Source organism: Pezoporus flaviventris, unplaced genomic scaffold (assembly GCF_033815535.1).
Source record: "Pezoporus flaviventris isolate CSIRO_AGI_PZ_B2104156 unplaced genomic scaffold, CSIRO_AGI_Pfla_v1 ptg000013l, whole genome shotgun sequence".
NCBI classification, from domain to species: domain Eukaryota; kingdom Metazoa; phylum Chordata; class Aves; order Psittaciformes; family Psittacidae; genus Pezoporus; species Pezoporus flaviventris.
In genome coordinates, this window is record NW_026892561.1 from 30,048,730 (window position 1) to 30,066,777 (window position 18,048).

The 18,048-nt window shown below is 46.5% G+C and overlaps 1 protein-coding gene across 2 annotated transcripts in view; it reads left to right on the top strand.

Moving 5' to 3' along the window:
- Nucleotides 1–411: 411 nt before the first annotated feature.
- The window catches only part of SLC7A14 (solute carrier family 7 member 14), a 30,969-nt gene continuing 13,332 nt past the window's right edge, over nucleotides 412–18,048 (top strand). The window contains exons 1-2 of one of the 2 annotated variants that reach the window (XM_061452554.1): nucleotides 412–568; nucleotides 15,197–15,595. In XM_061452554.1, the coding sequence (XP_061308538.1) occupies nucleotides 15,292–15,595 (304 nt within the window). In that variant the 5' untranslated portion in view covers nucleotides 412–568; nucleotides 15,197–15,291. The remainder of the gene's footprint in view (nucleotides 569–15,196; nucleotides 15,596–18,048) is intronic. The other variant, XM_061452555.1, reaches the window with a different exon arrangement.

The following is an 18,048-nucleotide window of genomic DNA, read 5'->3' on the forward strand; positions in this document are numbered from 1 at the left end:
TTCTGCCTGTTACAGGATTACAGCATTAGTACCCCAAATCTCACAGTGTGGCTCAAGGAGAAAGCCTCCAGCCCTGGGGTGAGGAAAGCCCCGCTCTGGAGGAGGCATCCGGGAGAGTTATTTTTCAGCAGCGGCCAATATGGGGGAGGCCGCCCTCAGCCCTGAGGCCACTTGAGCAGGCGGGAGGGACTCGGCGGGTGGGGACGTGGCCGTGGGGGTGCAGCCCCGCGCAGGCCGGTCTCCCGAGGCCGGCCCGGCTCGGATCGACCCACGGGTATTGCCGGGCGGTCACATGCGGCAGGCGGGGAGAGAGCAGGGAAGGGGGAGCGCTGAATAATTGAGGAGCTGCAGCGCCCTCCTCACTCCCTCCTCCTTCCCTCTCTCCTCCTTCATCCATCCCTCCCCCTCCATCCATCCCTCCCTCCCCCCGCCCTGCGTGCGCTGCCGGGAGCCGGGGTCGGCGGATCCCAGCGCAAACCCCCCCTAGACCCGCCGGCTGCAGCAGCGCAGCCGCCCCGCCGGGGTGCTGCTCCGCAGAATCGCCCGCCCGCTGCCCTCCGCGCCGGCGGTGAGTGCCCCGCGGCACCGGGGAAGATAAGCGGGGTGGAGGGAGGGTGGGAAGGCGCTGCCATCCCCCGCCTGGGGTGAGTGGCTCGGAGCCTCTCCGGGTGCAGGGAGCAGGCTGTGAGCCCGGGCGAGGGCTGGCCCGGCGCCCCTCGCTGGGAGCGGGAACGCGGCGGCTACCACCCCCCCCCCACCCCCCCGCCCTCCCACGCACACGGGTCTGGCTCCTACCCTGCTCGGGGCCGGCACGGCAAGGGGAGCGCCCCGGGTCCTCCGGGCCATGGGGAAACGAGCCCGGGGGACCCCAGCCCGTTTGTGCATCCCCGGCTGAGCTGAGGCCCCGTGTTTACAAAGTGTCGGGGCACTCACCGCGGCTAGGGGCGTCAGGGATTGATAGGAAAGAAGGAAAAAGAGGAGCGAGGAGCAGTACCGGGTGGTCTGACAGAGACGAAGCTCTAGCTACAGGTTACCTTACGAAACACGCGAGGGGCAGGTGGGGAAACGGCGGGCAGGGGGGCAGGATGCAGAAGAGGAACCCGAGCAGGAGAGAGATCGGTGGAGGACGCGAGGGCAGCTAGACCCGCGCGGGACGATGCTGGGGCACGCGCAGCTCCGGGCTGGCGCTGTCCGCGGTGCTGAAGCCCCGACGGGGAGACTCAGGCCCCCGCCGAGGCCTCCCCCCGACGGACGCGGCTGGCCCACGCACAGGAGCCCGATTTACGGCTCCGTCCTCCCGCCGGCGATTGCAAAACTCCCTCTGACTTAGACGCTGGTAATGGAGTTAAGCTTCCTCTTTACGTCACCCCTGACTCGGTGCTGTTTATTGATTCCACACGGGTATTTTCAAACTGCCTAATACCAGCCGCCTGCTCACCCCAGCCCCTGGTAGGTGTGCTTCAGCATCATGGTATTGAAAATTCTGGTTGCTTTTCTCAGAACTGATTTTCAGCTCAGGTTCTTGTGGCCTATTAAATGCTAGTTTATACAGATCGACTTCGTGCCTTCCTGTCACAAGCTGTACCAAGAACGCTCTAATGTAGGACTACCTAAATCAACACAGGCTCTGGGGAGAAGTAGAAAGTAGTATTACTCTGGTCAACCCCAGAGAAGACTTTTGGCTCAAAAGGGCCATGGCTGATTTAATCTAGCATAATAGCTAATAAATCCACACAATGTCCCTAAGTGGCAGGCAAGTACATTTTAGCATGCTAAGGCATTTGTTTAATTGTCCCAAAACTGTCATGAGACTGGAAGTCTGATTGCTAAAGATATTTACACGTGTTCATTTTATCAGTACACATTGCTAAGGCATATGAGTTACAGTAATTGAGCAACATATTGTAAACAAACATAAAAACCTCAAACAAACCAAAACAATACCAGAGTGAAAACTTACCTAGATTAAACTGACTAATTATCTATTCTTAAAATGTACCGCTGAGTGGGGCAGCCTTGTTCCATGAGATCAGAGAGGTAAGGGGGTCCTGCAGAGGTCCAAGACCAAAGTGCTATTTCCCTCATCTGTCAAAGGTGCTGAACTCTGCTGACAAAACAGAGACTGATGAATAGTAAATGATACTGACAAAGAATCTTGGGTCCTCTCAAAGTAAAGTCAATGTACAGTACATCTGGAAGTAATATCTGCAATAGGAAAAGACGTTGAATATAACCGGGGCGGGGGGGGGGGGGGGGGGGGGGGGAACCTTGTTCAATTGCTGCTCAGTAAGAGGAGATGCAAGGAGGAAATTTTACCTGAGTCCTTGGAAACTGATGCTGCTGGAATACAGGAGACATCAACAAAAAATACAGTAAAATTGCAAGTAAGAAAAAAAGGAAGCAAAGCCAAAGCCTGTCAAGGGGCAGAGAAAGGCCACTGCAAATGAAGGACTTGAGCAACTCACTTCATTGAAAAGAAGGGTGGGAGGTGACTTGCTTCTTGAATCTAAGAGCCTCTATATAAATTACTAGGCACTGAGTTATTCCTCTGTCTGCCAAAGAAAGGCACAACATGAGCTAGTGCCGAGATGCTAAATGCCAAAGCATTCTGATTTAAGTGAGGGATCACATTTTTGAACAGTGGAGAGCTGATGACCTGATGAAGAAGTTATCAGAAAACCTGCTGGATTCTCCATCTGTCGATGTCAAGACTCAATGTCCTCCCACAAGATAAGATTTAGCCAAAGCAAGTCATTGGGCTCCCCGCAGGAGTAATTGCCTGAAAGCTAATGGCTTGTGATTCAGACCAAATGAAGTTGGTGCACTTAATGGTACCTTTGATCCTTAAATCCTTGAGCTAGGTACAGAGATGTACAACTTTGCTCCTAAGTGCCCCAGCTTCCCCCTAGACAAGTACAACATTCCCAGCAGGTGAGATTTTCGACCACAAACCAAGAGCAGAACAAATGCCTGACCAAATTATATTTTAATCACACAATTTCCCAACTTGTTTCATCAGTTAACTCTCCCTAAAAAGAACCACTTTCTTTCTGAATATTTCAGTAAAGTGAAGCAATTTAAAAGAGAAATCATTCTCTTTAGGGAGTCAGTCATGACTCCCATGTCAAGACATATCTTACCCTTTTCTAAGTTTTTAGGATTATATGAAAATGATGAAAATTCATTCTTAATGGAACTTCAGAGTCTCAGATGGAATTGTATCAGAAAAGATTCCAGCCCAAAATATTTTAAAGGATATATTTATAGGCTGACTTGATGCTACTTCCTTCTTGAGCACAAGACAGTCTGTTTTCTCAGTTCTGAAATCACATACGTGTAATAAGATTTCATCCATCTTTCCTTGAAGGCAACAGGAGTTTTTCTAGAAAATTCAGTGAGAACAGGGTAACTGCTCAATGCCTAAATCAGTGGATTTCCTGTGAAGCTCTGTAACATTCAAGCAAAAAGCAAGAATAACAAGAACTTACACAAACATAAATATGATCTTAGGCTCTGCATGGAAAAAAAATATAGAGAGGATAACAGAATAATCTGCAACAGAATACACTTAGCCTCTTGGACTTCTTAGCCCTCAAATAATCAAGTCTTTGCTTTCAGAGTTCCTGAGCTATTAAGATCATCGTAATATGTATGTTCAAGCAACATGTTGCTTTTTGACTTATTAAGACATTTTAAAAATAAGGACGTAAGAATGTAAAAAAGAATCAAATACTTATTCATGTGTGTGGTAGCGGGATCCATGGTCACACACAAAAACATCAGCAGAAAGGTAGCCTGTGTGTCTTTCACATTCATTAAAAAAGGAAATAATTAAAAAAAACACACTCCCAGATTGGTGCTCTCTATAAAATACAAAGCCATGGATGGGTCTGAACTTTTCATTCTTGTGAGAGACAGTGTATCTAGGGTTGCAAAATGGTCTAGGGTCAAGAAATACAGTAGGCATTTTAAGCTAGTTCCCATAGTGTCTCACCTCAGTCCAGGCTGACTCTGCCAAACTCATTGAACTGCCCACAGTACAAACAGCAGCAGATTCTGAATTAGATCCATGAGCCACAGAGATTCCTAAAACATTTTTGCTTTACAAGGGTGAGATGTAGCTAAGCTGTGGCTGTCAAATGGAAACTGCCTTCTAGTACCAGGCAACTGTTCTCCTGCGTACCTTTGCTTGGCTCATTGAACAGCAGCCCTGCCTCTAGACTACGTGGTCATTGGCACAGGCCTGGGTGCTCCAGCTAGCGTTGATGCTGCCACCACAGCCTATCCCTTCCTGTCACCAGGCTGGGACTAGGAGAAAATGATTTTTTTCCCTGCAATAAAACTGTCAGAGTGAAGCCCAGGCACTTCTGAAACAAAACCAGTGAGGTGGAGCCATGCAGCACATGACTCTGTTGTTTCCCTTCCTCTGCATGGCAACTGTATCAATAATTTACAGAAAGACACAGTACCATAAACTAAATCTACCTTGCACGTGAACAAAAGAAGAGCTTTTGTGGCACAGGTTTTCCAAGCACCACATCCTGTTTCTGAGAGGACAGAGTTACAGGAGCAAGTAGTTTGCTGCCTATAGGGAAATGCGTTACTGCTGCCAGGCTACAAGTGTGTATGGCTGCAAGTATCTGTACCAAAGATAAATGGTAGGTAAATGTCTACATGTAGGTAAATGTCTACAAAAACAAATGTGGGGGGTTGAGGGCAGCCCCTCTAAGCAGCCACTGATTCTTGCTTATCAGTGACCATTACCTAAGCCAGTGGTTTGGTCCACTCTTCCTGCAAGTCCTCAGCTCCCTGAGAGCAGACCGGGTCTTACTGAACAAAGTTTTTTAAACCTGGGGATAGAGACACCCCTTTGTGCCAAGATGCCACTTGTACCACTGGGCACATTCACTCCCAGTAACACAATTAAAGCTTAGCTTTAAACATGTTCTCGAGCATTATTGAACCAGGTTTTAATGATGGACTTGTTGAGTCATACTAAATGAGCAACTGCTCTGTGGAGCACAGCAATGCCAGGGTGGCTTCCAGGTGACATTTGGACACCCTAGTATAGTAGTAAAGGAAATGTACCCTTCTCCTGCCTGTCCTTCATCCTCGGCTGGGAACAGGCAGAAAGCATCAGTGACAGGTCTCACACTGCTCCAGCCCTGCAGCAAGGCGCTTGGGAAGCATCTGGGTATGCCAGTGCCTTGTCTAAGGCACATGGGCAACGGCAGGTGTGTTCCACTCATTAACAGGCTGTGGAAGCAACAGGGACCAAGAATGTGCAATTAATAACTAGGATCACCAGCTCTGCACACAGTAAATTGAGACAGAAAGAGGCAGTATGTCGAGTTCCTTTGTCCAAGAGCTCCAGCACAAACAAGAACTACAGCAATCACGTTTCAGTGATACTGCTCTCTCCTCTTAATTATGTGTGGGCACACCAGCCTAGTTACACTTGCCAGGCAGGGCAGCACACCATGAGGACACTGCATGTACTGTAGCTGTGAGACAAAATGTGTTGCCTCAGGGAAAGAAGTTAGGGTTTGGGGCCTTGCCAGTAAGGGAAGCTAAGAGCAAGTATGCATTTAGCTACCAGAACTTCAATGGCAAGGAAATTTTAAGCTAAAGGTAAGCATGCTGGCTCATGCCGATTCCTGTGCTACACAAGGACATCTCCAGGCAATGTGTGTGCATCACTCAGGAATGTTATAATACCCTAATTTTATATGCTATTAGCATTTTTAAGAACATACAGTTCTTCATTTAATTCTTCTTTACTGGTGCCATCCTAGATGCTGACTCAGTCTTGTAACTCAATGTGAAATGTCAGAAGGTCCTCATGCCACAGTGCCCTGTATTACTCACACTACACACCACATAGGAGTTGCTATGCATTTGCCTAACTGATGATAATAGAATTGTTTAAGTTGGAAAAGACCTTTAAGATCATTGAGTCTAACCATTCACCCAGCAATACCAAGTCCACCTCTAAACCACGTCACTAAGTGCCACATCTACACCTTTTCTAAATGCCTCCTGGGATAATGATTCCACAACTTCTTTGGGAAGCTGGTTCCAATGCTTGGCAACCCTTGTGGTGAAGAAATTTTTCCTAACATCCAGTCTAAACCTCCTCTGGTGCAACTTGAGGTCATTTCCTCTTGTTCTATCACTTGTTACTTGGGAGAAGAGACCGACACATACCTTGCTACAAGTGATGATAAATGACTAAACCCAGAAACCCTATTCTAAATCATCTTGTTTGATCAACTTGTGCTCACATTACTCATATAATGGGTTGTGTAGAAATTGCAGGAGAATTACTCATGTAAGTCAAAGATGTTTTGTCCCAGTGAATAATAAGGATAAGCAGCCAATGTAATAAAAGCAGCAGGAGCTGCTATTCACTTCCTTGAAGTGCATTGAATCTACCTCATATCTCTGCTGAGGAACCTAGTGACACAGGCTACAACCAGCTCACAGCTCTAGGCTCCCTTTTTCATATGCAAAAAAAACCCCATTGTTTTGTATATACTACTATTGCTTCTTCTGGAGCCTTTAGTAGGCTTGGGATTGAAGAATATGTCATTCCAGCTTCTTCTGAGGAAAGCAGCTCTTTGAGAACCTCTCCTGCATTAATCAGGTGACAGCCAAAATCATGGAAATGGGACAGCGAGGCATAGTCGACTACATTTGTATATCCACTGATGGAACATGATAACTAATTAATGAGACCATGTGCACGCACAAAAGAGAAATGCATTTAAAGCCCAACAAGTGGTGAACCGTATTTGTAAGCCTGATGTGTTTACAGTGTAAAAGACCAGTTCAGAATCCTACTAAACTATTACAGAAAGGTGGAAAGACTGCTGGGAAGTGAGATACAGCATTGGGAGGAAAAAACACCCCAGTTTCTTAGTGGGGAATAAAGGAATCTCTATAAAAACAGCTATCTTCAAAACAAAAGTAGAAGCTTAAAAATAGTGAATTTTCAGATCCTGTATTTGATACACAGGTAATTTTTTTTTGTTCTGGTTAGGATGACGAAGCCAGACAAATTGGTACTTTATTGAAAGACTTAATTTGTGTTTTTGCCACTGAAATTCAAAATGCTACCCAGAAATGAAATAAATTGTCATAATGACACATCAGCCAGACTCTCACAACAGTAAAAATCCATTTTGTTTAGATAAATAACCCATTCTGTGAATTACATGGGTTGAAAAATGCTCTTATGGCTGGCCTGGAGCAAAGCATGACAACTTTCATTCTGTGGTGTAAAAGGATGGATCCACAGAGGTAAAAAAAAAAAAAAAAAGCAAGCACAACTGAGTAATTACAGACGTGCATGCTGTTAAAGCAAAGTTCTTTAATTAGTAATATTCTAGAACAGACTGTCTGATAATCCAGGTCTAAACATTTAGTGATACAAAGTCAGCCCTTGTCCATTCTGATTGTGAGATTCACTGCAGAAAGTGTGCATCTCAAAGGCTGATGAAAGTATAATCCACTACCCCAAAATAAAAAAAAAAAAGCCCAGCATTGCAAACACAAGGTTGCAACCACCCCACTGATGCCAACGGCAATCATACTGCCAGGACAATATACACCTAGTGCTGCAAACAGGAAACTCACTAAGATTTGGAGGAGATACCATACTATCAGGGAGATGCTTTTTCCTCTTGTGACAGCTCAGAGGCTAGAGCTGCTACTATCAAGACCAGAGGCAAAGCTGCAGAAACATGTGCCAGCATATGAGACTAATCTTAGCTCCTGGGCACTCAGCTCATGATGTTTTAAACACCTGAATTTCAGAGGTCAGCATATCAGCCCTTGAAAGAGTCTGAGGACCCAGACCTGTGAGCCCACATTTCCTTTAGGAGTTTCATGTGTTCAACATTGCCATGGCTCGTGTCTGCAAAAGGATGGGGGATGCCGTATCCGATAGCTGTAAGCATTGGTATCAATACGTGCACTTCAATTGCAAAACCATGCAGCTGCCACAAATGTGCATTTGAAGGTGCATAGAGCCATAAGGGTCCTTCTGAACACAACCTTTGGCAGGTACAAGAGCAATATTGTTTTCAGCAAAGAACAACTAAGGGAGTGTCCTTGGTTCAGCAGTAGCAGTCATTTTTCTCCTTCTTAGTAGCTGGTGCAGCGCTGTGTTTTTGACTTTCAGCCTGGGAACAGCGCTGATAACACTGATGTTTTTGTTGCTGGTCAGTAATGTTTACTCTGACCAAGGACTTCCTGAGTCTCATGATCTGCCAGGGATGAGGGAAAGCCAGGAGGAAGCAGAGACAGGACATATAACCCAAACTAGCCAAAGAGGTATTCCATACCACAGAACATCATGCCCACTATATAAACTGGAGGCAGTTACCCGGAAGGGCTAGATTGCTGCTGGGGTTGGGCTGGGTATTGGTAGGGGGGTGGTGAGCGGTTATATTCTCTTCCCTTGTTATTTCCCTTATCATTATTATTATTGGTAGCAGCAGTAGTGATTTGTGTTATACCTTAGTTACTAAACTGTTCTTATCTCAACCCGTGGGAGTTGCGTTCTTTTGATTCTCCTCCCCATCCCTCCGGGAGCAGGGGGGAGGAAAGGGCAGGGAGTGAGAGAGCAGTCTGCATGGCTGAGTTGCTGGCTGGGCTTAAACCATGACAGGGAGCATTAACAGTTTTTAACATGGCTTTTCTTCCACTTCCTTAAAAAACCCAGCTGGATTAACCACTCATCCACTTCTGCAAGGTACCTACAATTCTCCATTTTACTGATGGAGGAACAAATTTAGTAATTTCATGCGGTTTCATCACTCTGTTAGAGGGAATCTGTCAGAGCAGTTCCAAGAAGCTCCTGGTTGCCCATCTCCTGCTCAGCTCACCCATCTATTGATTTGTCATTTCCCTGCATTAGCAGTGTCGTTATGTTTTTTTAAGGCTTTTACTTTGCCATCTCAAGACAACAATGACAAACTAGACCTTTTGGAAAATGTGCAAATTGATTATACCTCTTTCTCTGTAATTCTTTTTTTTTTTTTCTTTTCCCTTCTGGTGATTAAATAGGTTTTTTTTGCAAACACAGAGCACTTCGTGCATATTGCACTGCTTACAGCTTGGCACTCACAGACATATCTGTTATAAGTTGCCTGCACTCAGCCCTACACCACTCTGCACCATGAGGAATCATTGCCTCCCGTACAAGAAGGACAGAAAACAAGTGTCAGGCATAGGTCTGCCTCCTGCAGGCACAAAGGAGAAGGACAGCAGAAAAACTGATGTCTTGGGGATGTGAACTTACTGTCTAAGCGGAGGGAATGTGCCTGCTGGAATGCCCATGAGCATCTCGGAAAGGGAGAATGGTGCATTTGGTTTCCTTGCCCTGCAGGCTATAAATAAGAGCTATAGGTGCTCCTAATGCATTCAGCCTCTGGAAAGGAGGAAAACACTGATCCTTGCAGCCCCATAGCTGTTTCTCATTAGCCGGATGCTCCAGAGGATCCCAAGGGACCCTGACGGCCTGGACCAAATGCTGGTGAGGTTGGCATGTAATTAACCCTGTCAAAGTTTAGAACAACACAATGTCAAGGCATCTGCTGACCTTCACTACAGCTAGCTCCAATTTTACCTCTGAATGTGTTACTTCAGCTCCCACCTATACCTCACCCAGGCAGGAAGAGGAGCACTCAAGTCACCTAACCCTCCTAATTGCTCACCTTCACAGACACGCTGCCCAAAGATCAATACTCAAACACTGAACTAGCTATTTAGCTTAAGAAATGGGACCCACCAGCTGCAGGATAAATGGAATCATAGGATCAACTAGGTTGGAAAAGACCTTTAAGATCATCAAGTCCTACTGTTCCCCAGGACTGCCAAGTCCACCACTAAGGAGCTTTGACATCTCTCATCCTTCCCTCTGCCTTTTCCCCGATTACTCAGGCAGGGCAGTCTCTGAAGGCTGGAGAGGGGCAAAAAGGGTACTGTCTATGTACATGCTACTTATTTTATTGGATTACATGTCTATGCTCTTTTAACTTTCACACTGGAGTCTAGAACACAAAGTTTAAGGACTCCTGGGGGCTGTCTCTGGATGCATGGCACCCTTGCTTTATATCCTTGGTTGAATTAATTATTTCCTCCTTTAACTTGCTTATTTGTCAAAAAAAAAAAGCCATCTTATAGCAGGGCTAATATTGGTAAGGCATTTAATGTGATACAAGGGGAAGTAATATAGAAAAGTGCTGTTCAACCCCTTCATTTCCATTTCGCTATGAAGACAAGCAAAAATAAGAATTTCTGAACCCATTTTTTTACTTGATGCAACATAGAAAGTTGGTCTTAAACCTGAAACATATCACTAGTTTAATTTAGCAAGAATTTTCGTTTAAGTTAGCCACAGCTCCATTTGCTCAAGCAAAGGTAAAAATGGAAAGATTAAAAATAAAAAGAGCCCGAAATTAACAGCAAAGGCTCAAGGCCAGATTGCTGAAGATGAACCCACGTGAGCAATGCTGGGACTGGCAGGGACCAGCCCTTGCTCTCAGCTCTGTGCCTGGCTTTTAAATCCCTTTAAGGAGAACTGATGATGGAGATAGAGCCAGCTTTTACAGTGCCAGCCCAGCTGGGGATCAACACTGTAAAACCAAGCACATAAAACTCCAAATCAAATCTCAGTCGTAATGAAAACCTTAAGGTGACGACCAGCCCCGGCAGAAGGCATCCCTCTGGTCGGCTGCCTGCCTCCCACCGCATCGCACCACTGACGTCATTCCTCTCCCTGCTGTAGGAGCTGTAATGAGATTCAGTATCTTGTGTCTCTTCATACAAGTCTGCCTCACCTTTACCGAGCTAGTAATTAGAGAAGAAAGGGGAATGGGAGCAGGGTAGTCAGGCTAGCGTGTTTCTTCCTCTTTCTCTTGTCCTTCACCTGGGATTGCAGTGGGTTCACTGCCAGGAGCTGCCTCTTGCATAATCTTGAGCCATCTCTCACACCCCCTTCAGCCTTTGGGTCTCTTAGGGGCAATGCTGTATCCCAACTCGGCATACAGCCCCTACACAGAGCGGGAAGGGGAGTCCGAGGGCTGTTGCTCCTGCGCTGCAAACATCTGTGTTACTATTTCTGAGGTCCACAACAGGCACTGCCTCAGGGTTTGACAGTAACCTGCTCTAATCCCACATTTATGGGGCACATCTTCCCTGGGCAAGGAGGAAAGAGCTTTCCCCATCACCCGCTGCAGCAAACTCAGCACTGCTGTCCTGCACACTGGGGCCGGAACCATGCCAACCCTGCTGCTGCTGGGGCATCAGCAAGTTCTTCTCTACAGTAATTACTTCTGTGAGCCACGAAAACCAGAGGAAATACAACCTTTTCCTCTTAATGAGTGCCCTTTCCTGACTTTCCATCAATATACCAACAGGAGCTCTCTTTTTTTCATTCATTACTGTCAATGTTCTGTTTCTTGTTGCATCCCCAGTGTTTTTAGTAGAGGTCTTTGCTTAAGGATACTGCTATGGACTCCTGAACAGGGAGTAGTCATTAACAAAAATCAAACTAGCCATCCCAAAGCACAGACGAGGCATGGGGAAGCTCATCTGGGGAAGAAGGAGCTGTGGAGGGTGATGAGGACTGGGCAAAGCTGGGGGACACTGTGTTGCTTTTCACCAGCATGGAGCAGCCAGCAGAAATGAGTTTTACATAGGAATAATTTGTCACCAACCCAGACACTAAGGAATATTCATGCCTCTAAATACCTAGGCCTCTCCTTCTGACTTGATTGCTGTTTTAGTTAATTTACCCTAATGAAGACGAGTGTTTCGGTACAAACAGCGGTTGCTAACAAGCACGTGGTGGCAGTAGGAAGTGCCAGCCGGCAAGGCGGCAGCCAAGGAAAACCGACCCAGGCTGCCTGATGATGAAGAGCTGCACAGCTCCAAAACCTGGCTGCAGCTCCCCGAGTCCAGCTTGTCTTCTCCAAGCCACAGCTCCTTTCATCTTCCCAGATTTATCATGCTGAGAGCAAATAAATAGCCACAATTAAAAATTCCTTCCTTCTGGCTATGTGATTCTACCAAGGCAGGGTTAGTGGAGCAGAGCAGAAGCAAGTTGTCTCTGCCTCATGTAAAGGTTGCCATCCATGAGATTTTTTTTTATGGTTTCAAATGGAGTGAAAGGATGTTTTCCAAGCTACAGAGCAGCAATATGCTGATCTCACTTAAACATCTGGAATAGTTTTGAATGATAGCTTTAATTCAGTACAGCAGCAATTATAGAGTTATTTTGGTTTGGAGGGTTTTTTTTCTCCTTGTTGACTTAGGAGGGGCTGTATGAACTGCAGGGCTATGCTGGGCTGCCATGCAGAAGCACCCCTGGTCTCAGTCCAACCCCAGGCAGCTGGAACAGCTCAGCAGCCTAAATCTGGGCACACCAGAGACCCACCAGCCAGTTTCTGCTTTAAATTTAAACCATTTAAAGTATTTATTTTTTAAATTAAAATTTAAAAAAAATTTTAGCAATTTATAATTATTCCTAGACAAGGCTGCCAGGCCTTCCCCTTAGCTTCTTCACAAACCCTTCCCTGCCACCCTTCCCAAACCCTTCATCGGCTACCACAGACACTGCAGACAAGATGATGAAAAACTGCAGGTTTCAAACCACATCTGTCCCAACCTCCTTAAAACACAGGGTAGGTATTGCCAGGCCAAAGCACAATGTTGGTGATGGGAGCAAGGAGCAGCCCACAGCCTCAGCAACTCCATTCCTATCTCTTCTGGTGGCCCAACAGCCCCTCTGTGACAAGCACAGTCTTCACAAAGATATTGTATAAAGACATCAAGAGAAACAAATCATTTCTTCCCAGTGTCCATTTCTTTCCATAGTTAATCACCCAACTTTTATTTGTCCATCCTCAACATCCAGCCACTGATTCCCACTATGCTTTTCCTTACAAGAGTTAAGAGCTGACTTTTCAGTATCTATGTTTTTCACCTTATAACAGGTTTTTGGCATGAGTAAACCAAGGACGGGTTCACTTGGGAAAGATATTTTCTTACAGTACAAGAAAATATCTTTTGCACAGGGATAAGAACATGGGAGTTGTAACAGTTAAAAAAAACAGTTCAAAAACTTCCGCCCTGCTTCTAGGCTAATTTAAGTCAATTTGGCACAATCCTAAGGATAGCAATCTGAGTCTTGCAAATTCAACTAGAAGCATTCAAAAACTCCAAGGAAAATAATTAATAAATAATGGGAACTGGCTGGGTGAAGTGCAGCAAGACTTCTTTGGCAGCCCATGTTTCAGAGATATTGTGTTTTGGATAAAACGAGGGTGAATTCTGGGTGGTGATCACTTTGTTTAGAGGAGTTATTTTCCCTGTGGCTGAAACACAGCCCTGGCAAAGGAGAGCTACCAGCACATGAGCACACTGCCCTGAGGACTGCTCTGCCAGATCCCAGCTTGCTGTGGCTCAGCTGCCCCTTCCAACACAAACCTTCAACTAAATCAGAAAGTAAAACCTAGCCTGAGACACAGCTACAAAACAGACGATACCTTGAGCAACCCAAAGCCAAACCCATTTTTTATTCTCAACCCAAAAATGCACATTTTCTAAAGAGCAGTAACTATTTTATTATTCTTAGCCAGGACATCCAGGCTTTCAGCCCGTGGCTGCCCAAGGGAAAAGTATCAGCAATTTGAACTGTGATTAACCACAACATGAAATAAAAGCTGTGTTTCATTTAATAAAGTCCAGAAAACAAGGCTGGTTGGTGGACACGATGTGATTTGTATTGGATGTAAAGATGGAAAAATAATTGTTTTGTCTTCAAGGCAATAAAAAAAAAAATCTGTATTAACAAGAAGCTATCAGGCTAAAATTCATATTTAATAAACTTTTTTCCTGTTCTGTTACATTAGCATGCAGAGACCATCAATTCTTGTTATTTTGCTCAAAGTCAAGAAGTCATCACGTGTCACTAGAAAGTCATTGTTGTTGGCATTAGGATGTCGCTTAAGAACTACACAGTTTGCTAAAGAACAGCACAAAGAGCTGGAGGATGGCAGTTCCTGAAAACATGACTTGAGATGAAAAAGCACAGAGAAACAAGTGGATGCCATAATTTTTAAGACAACCCTAGAGTAGATGGGTTCAGGCAGGATCATTTAGAAGTACTTAAAAACAGCTGCAGCCAGCCATGCTCTTGGCCAGTCACTCTCCAGTGGATAGTAGAGCCAGCACTGCTTCTGCTGAGCTTCTCTCCCAGGTTGTCTTAGCAACACAGAAGCCAGACCCCAAAGCATGGTGCAGGTACACCAGAAAACTGTATCAATAAATAAATAAATAAATTTAAAATGTATTCCTGAACCAGTATTCAATAACTACAATAATAAAATGATAAAGTGAATGAGGAAACCAGACCAAGGACTCTTTTTAACCATATGATTCATTAGGACCTGAACAAGCAGCACCCTTCAAAACTTCCCCTTTTGGGTTCACGAGAATAACAGCAGCACACAAACAGAAAAAACAACAAGGAGCAACTTCTATAGCACTAAAAAATAATCATATGTCCCTGTAAGTGCAAATTTGCAGTGATCAATCCCCATATGCAGCCACAGCCTGGCCCAGGCAGGCAGCAGGCTCAACACACTGGTTACAGGAGCAAAGCTAAAGTCCCAGACTCTTCTTTTGGCATGGATGTCCCACAGTGTGGAATGTGGTGATGGTGGGCTGACACATGGTGCTAGCAGGAACATCCCTGCTGCTGGAATACGCTGTGGCACTGCCAAGCTTGGAGTCAGGCTTGCTCCCCACCATGACCCAATGTGCCACAGTGGCCACCAGCATAGTTGTTATCGCTTCTGGTAGAAATTAAGCCATGTAATGGGCACTTGGAGGGTATCGGAGCTCTGCTGCTTATGGGGCTGCATTAGTAACTAGGACTAAAACTATGCAGACAAACAAAAAGGGGGACAGAGCATCTCTGTTGTATCAAACACTTGGGATGAAGAAAGGCAATTTCTTCAGAGAAGCAACACTACTGAAAGCAAAGCTCCCCTCAGCCCCCAGGGCTCTCCCAGCACTGAAGCCCAGGCAGAAACCGGCTCAGGAGGCCCTTTTGGTTCCTCTGTGTGGAACCCATCCCTCTTGCTCTACTATTCCAGTTAACAACTGTGTTCCTCCCTTGCAGCCAGGCCGCCAGTGGAGGAGGGAGATGCAGCCGCAGCCCTGAGCGGGTGCTGCCAGAACCATCTGTGATCCACCTCCACAAGCCCAGCACCAGCCATGAGCGGCTTCTTCTCACGCCTGGACCCGCGGCGGGTGCCATGGGGGGCAGCGGGCCATGCCCTGCGCACCCGCGTCCTGCGCACCAAGCCAGTGGAGTCAATGCTGGAGGGCACGGGGACCACTGCCACCCAGGGTGCCAGGCTGGCTAAGGTGCTCACCACCCTTGACCTCATCTCCCTCGGCGTCGGGAGCTGTGTGGGCACAGGCATGTACGTGGTGTCTGGCCTGGTGGCCAAGGAGATGGCAGGGCCCGGGGTCATCGTTTCCTTCATCATCGCTGCCGTCGCCTCCATCTTGTCAGGTGAGTCATGTGCGTGCCTTATGAGTACAAGTTATTACGTGCATCCTCTGGCTCCATTTGCAGGTGGACGCCTGGGAGGACCCAAGCTCAGCAGCACAAGCTACAAGGAAGTAGCAACTTCTCCATAGACTAAAAAACCCTTTCACAGTGGGCTTACCACCTCAGCTGCACTGAGTCTCATTGCCCAAATACCAAACCAAACCTAATGCCCTGGGAGCCAGCAGCCTAAGTGTAATTACCCCGATGAGCTGCTGATGGCGTCCCCAGGGATGGAGCCTGTGGTCAATATGTTTTCAAAGAGTTGAAAGTTTTGCAGTGTGTGTCCAAGGCAGAGAGTGTGGCCAAGCCACAGCGTTGAAGCAGGAGTGCAACATGGCTTGTGGGAAACCCTGGTTCAACAGGAAGGCTGTCATGGCTTGGTTATCACTGGGTCCAGTTTCTTTTGCTATCAACATTGATAACAGTTAAAAAAACTCCTCTGTTGTTTTTGGAGTTGATTTTATTGGCTCCTATACACACAGGATCACTGTTTGAATTTCCAAACAAAAAACCCAACAAACAACTGCAAAAACAGAGGAATTATGTACTTTAGTAAAAAGCCAATGAATTCCATCTCCTCTGTAGGAACCCAGCTGAGCATATGGCTTGAGCTGTGGTTTCCACATGAAGCCAGTACTGCTAGCATTTGTCCTTTCCAGATCAGTGCTAATACGATGATGTGATGTCCCTGCTCAGAGGACCTTGCACGCTGTGTCAGTCTGGTATCCAGCTTTTATCTGCAGGTTGGATAAGGAAACCTGAGTAAATGGCAAAGGGCTTTGATAGAAGACAGGAACAGCAAACACAAAGTGACCCAACTTCAAGTCTTTGGATTTTTGTAGGGAGAGATGGAAGCACATCATGCTCTTTCCCTGGAAGTTGTAGTGCTGCTCCATGGAGATCCTACCAAAATGCATGCTAGTTTGAATCTCTACACCCCAGACACAGCCCTGGCACAGCATGGGGATGGGGGTCACCCTCTCTCCAAAGCTATGCCAGGGAGGACCAACCAAGTGATGCTGGTTAGGGACCACCACACAGACTCACAGATCCCCACTCACTAGCTGGATCACAGTGACAAGGATCTCAGACACATATACCCCTGGTTTATCCTAGAACAAGAGCTGAGAACTCAGTGCAGTGAGATCCCTTGGTTGAGATCTCAACACAACAGATGAACCAAAATGCCCATTTTTTAACCAAGACAGTAGATAGCATCAGTATCTTTATCTTTCACCACTGCCTGCTTTCTGTCCTCTACGAGGGTTTTGCTGGCTATGATGCAAACCAAGAGCAAACGGAGCTTGGGTGGGTCTCATCAAACAAAAACACGCTGTGCTCCAAAAAGGGGCTTTTTCACCCCAGACATGAACCCTGCCCCACAGCAAGGAGCTTCTTCTGCCTTTGCCCACAGGAGCCTGCACTGCTTCCCACTCAGCTTTCATCTCCCCTTGCTTTTGTAGCCCTGGGAAAGTGTTTTGCAAAGGATGCAGTGTTTTGATAGTCTCCTTGGCTGCTTCCTCACTTCATCCTTGACGCTGCTGTTGCTTATAACAGCAACACATTTTTGGCAAGTAAAACCAAGCAAGAGTCTGGGAGCTGAACAGGCTATTGGGCTCACTGGGGACACTATTTCAGCTCTTGCGTCATGGTCACTCCTGGTGGGCTAGGCACTGAGCTTGGGCAGATATGCACAGACAGATTTTGAGGAACTTCTTACAGTTTTAAGGCCAGATGGGAGCACTAGATCACCTTCTCTGCCTTGGTGCACCACAGATCACCAAGTCAGATCCCACTCTCTTTTAAGTTAGCCTAGAAGGGTTTTGGCTAAAAATATGCCCCTTCCAGAAAGCCGTTTGGGTTCCTGGAGACAACCACAGTGAAACCCCACCAGGCAGGTCCTGCCAGTAAGAAATCCCTATGCACTGTTTAGCCCAGTGTGGTGGTTTAAACCCAGCCAGACAGCTTATTCACTCACTTCCCTCACTTCTTTCCCTCCCCCTACTCCCAGAGGGGCGGGGAGGAGAATCAAAAAGAATGCAACTCCCATGGGTTGAGATAAGAGCAGTTTAGTAACTAAGGTATAACACAAATCACTACTACTACCACCAATGATAATAATGATAAAGGAAATAACAAGGGAAGAGAATACATCACCTCACCACCAGCCAACCGAAAATTCGCGTCCCCCCCCAGCCCAACCAAGCACCGACCAATACCTCCTCCAACCCCACAGTCTCCCAGCCCTTCTGGGTAACTCCCAGTTACATCCTGGGCATGACGTGCTGTGGTATGGAATACCTCTTTGGATAGCTTGGGTCAGGTGTCCTATCTCTGCTTCCTCCCGGCTTCCCCTCCTCCCGGGCAGAGCATGAGGCTCACAAAGTCCTTGGCCAAACCAAAACATCATTGTT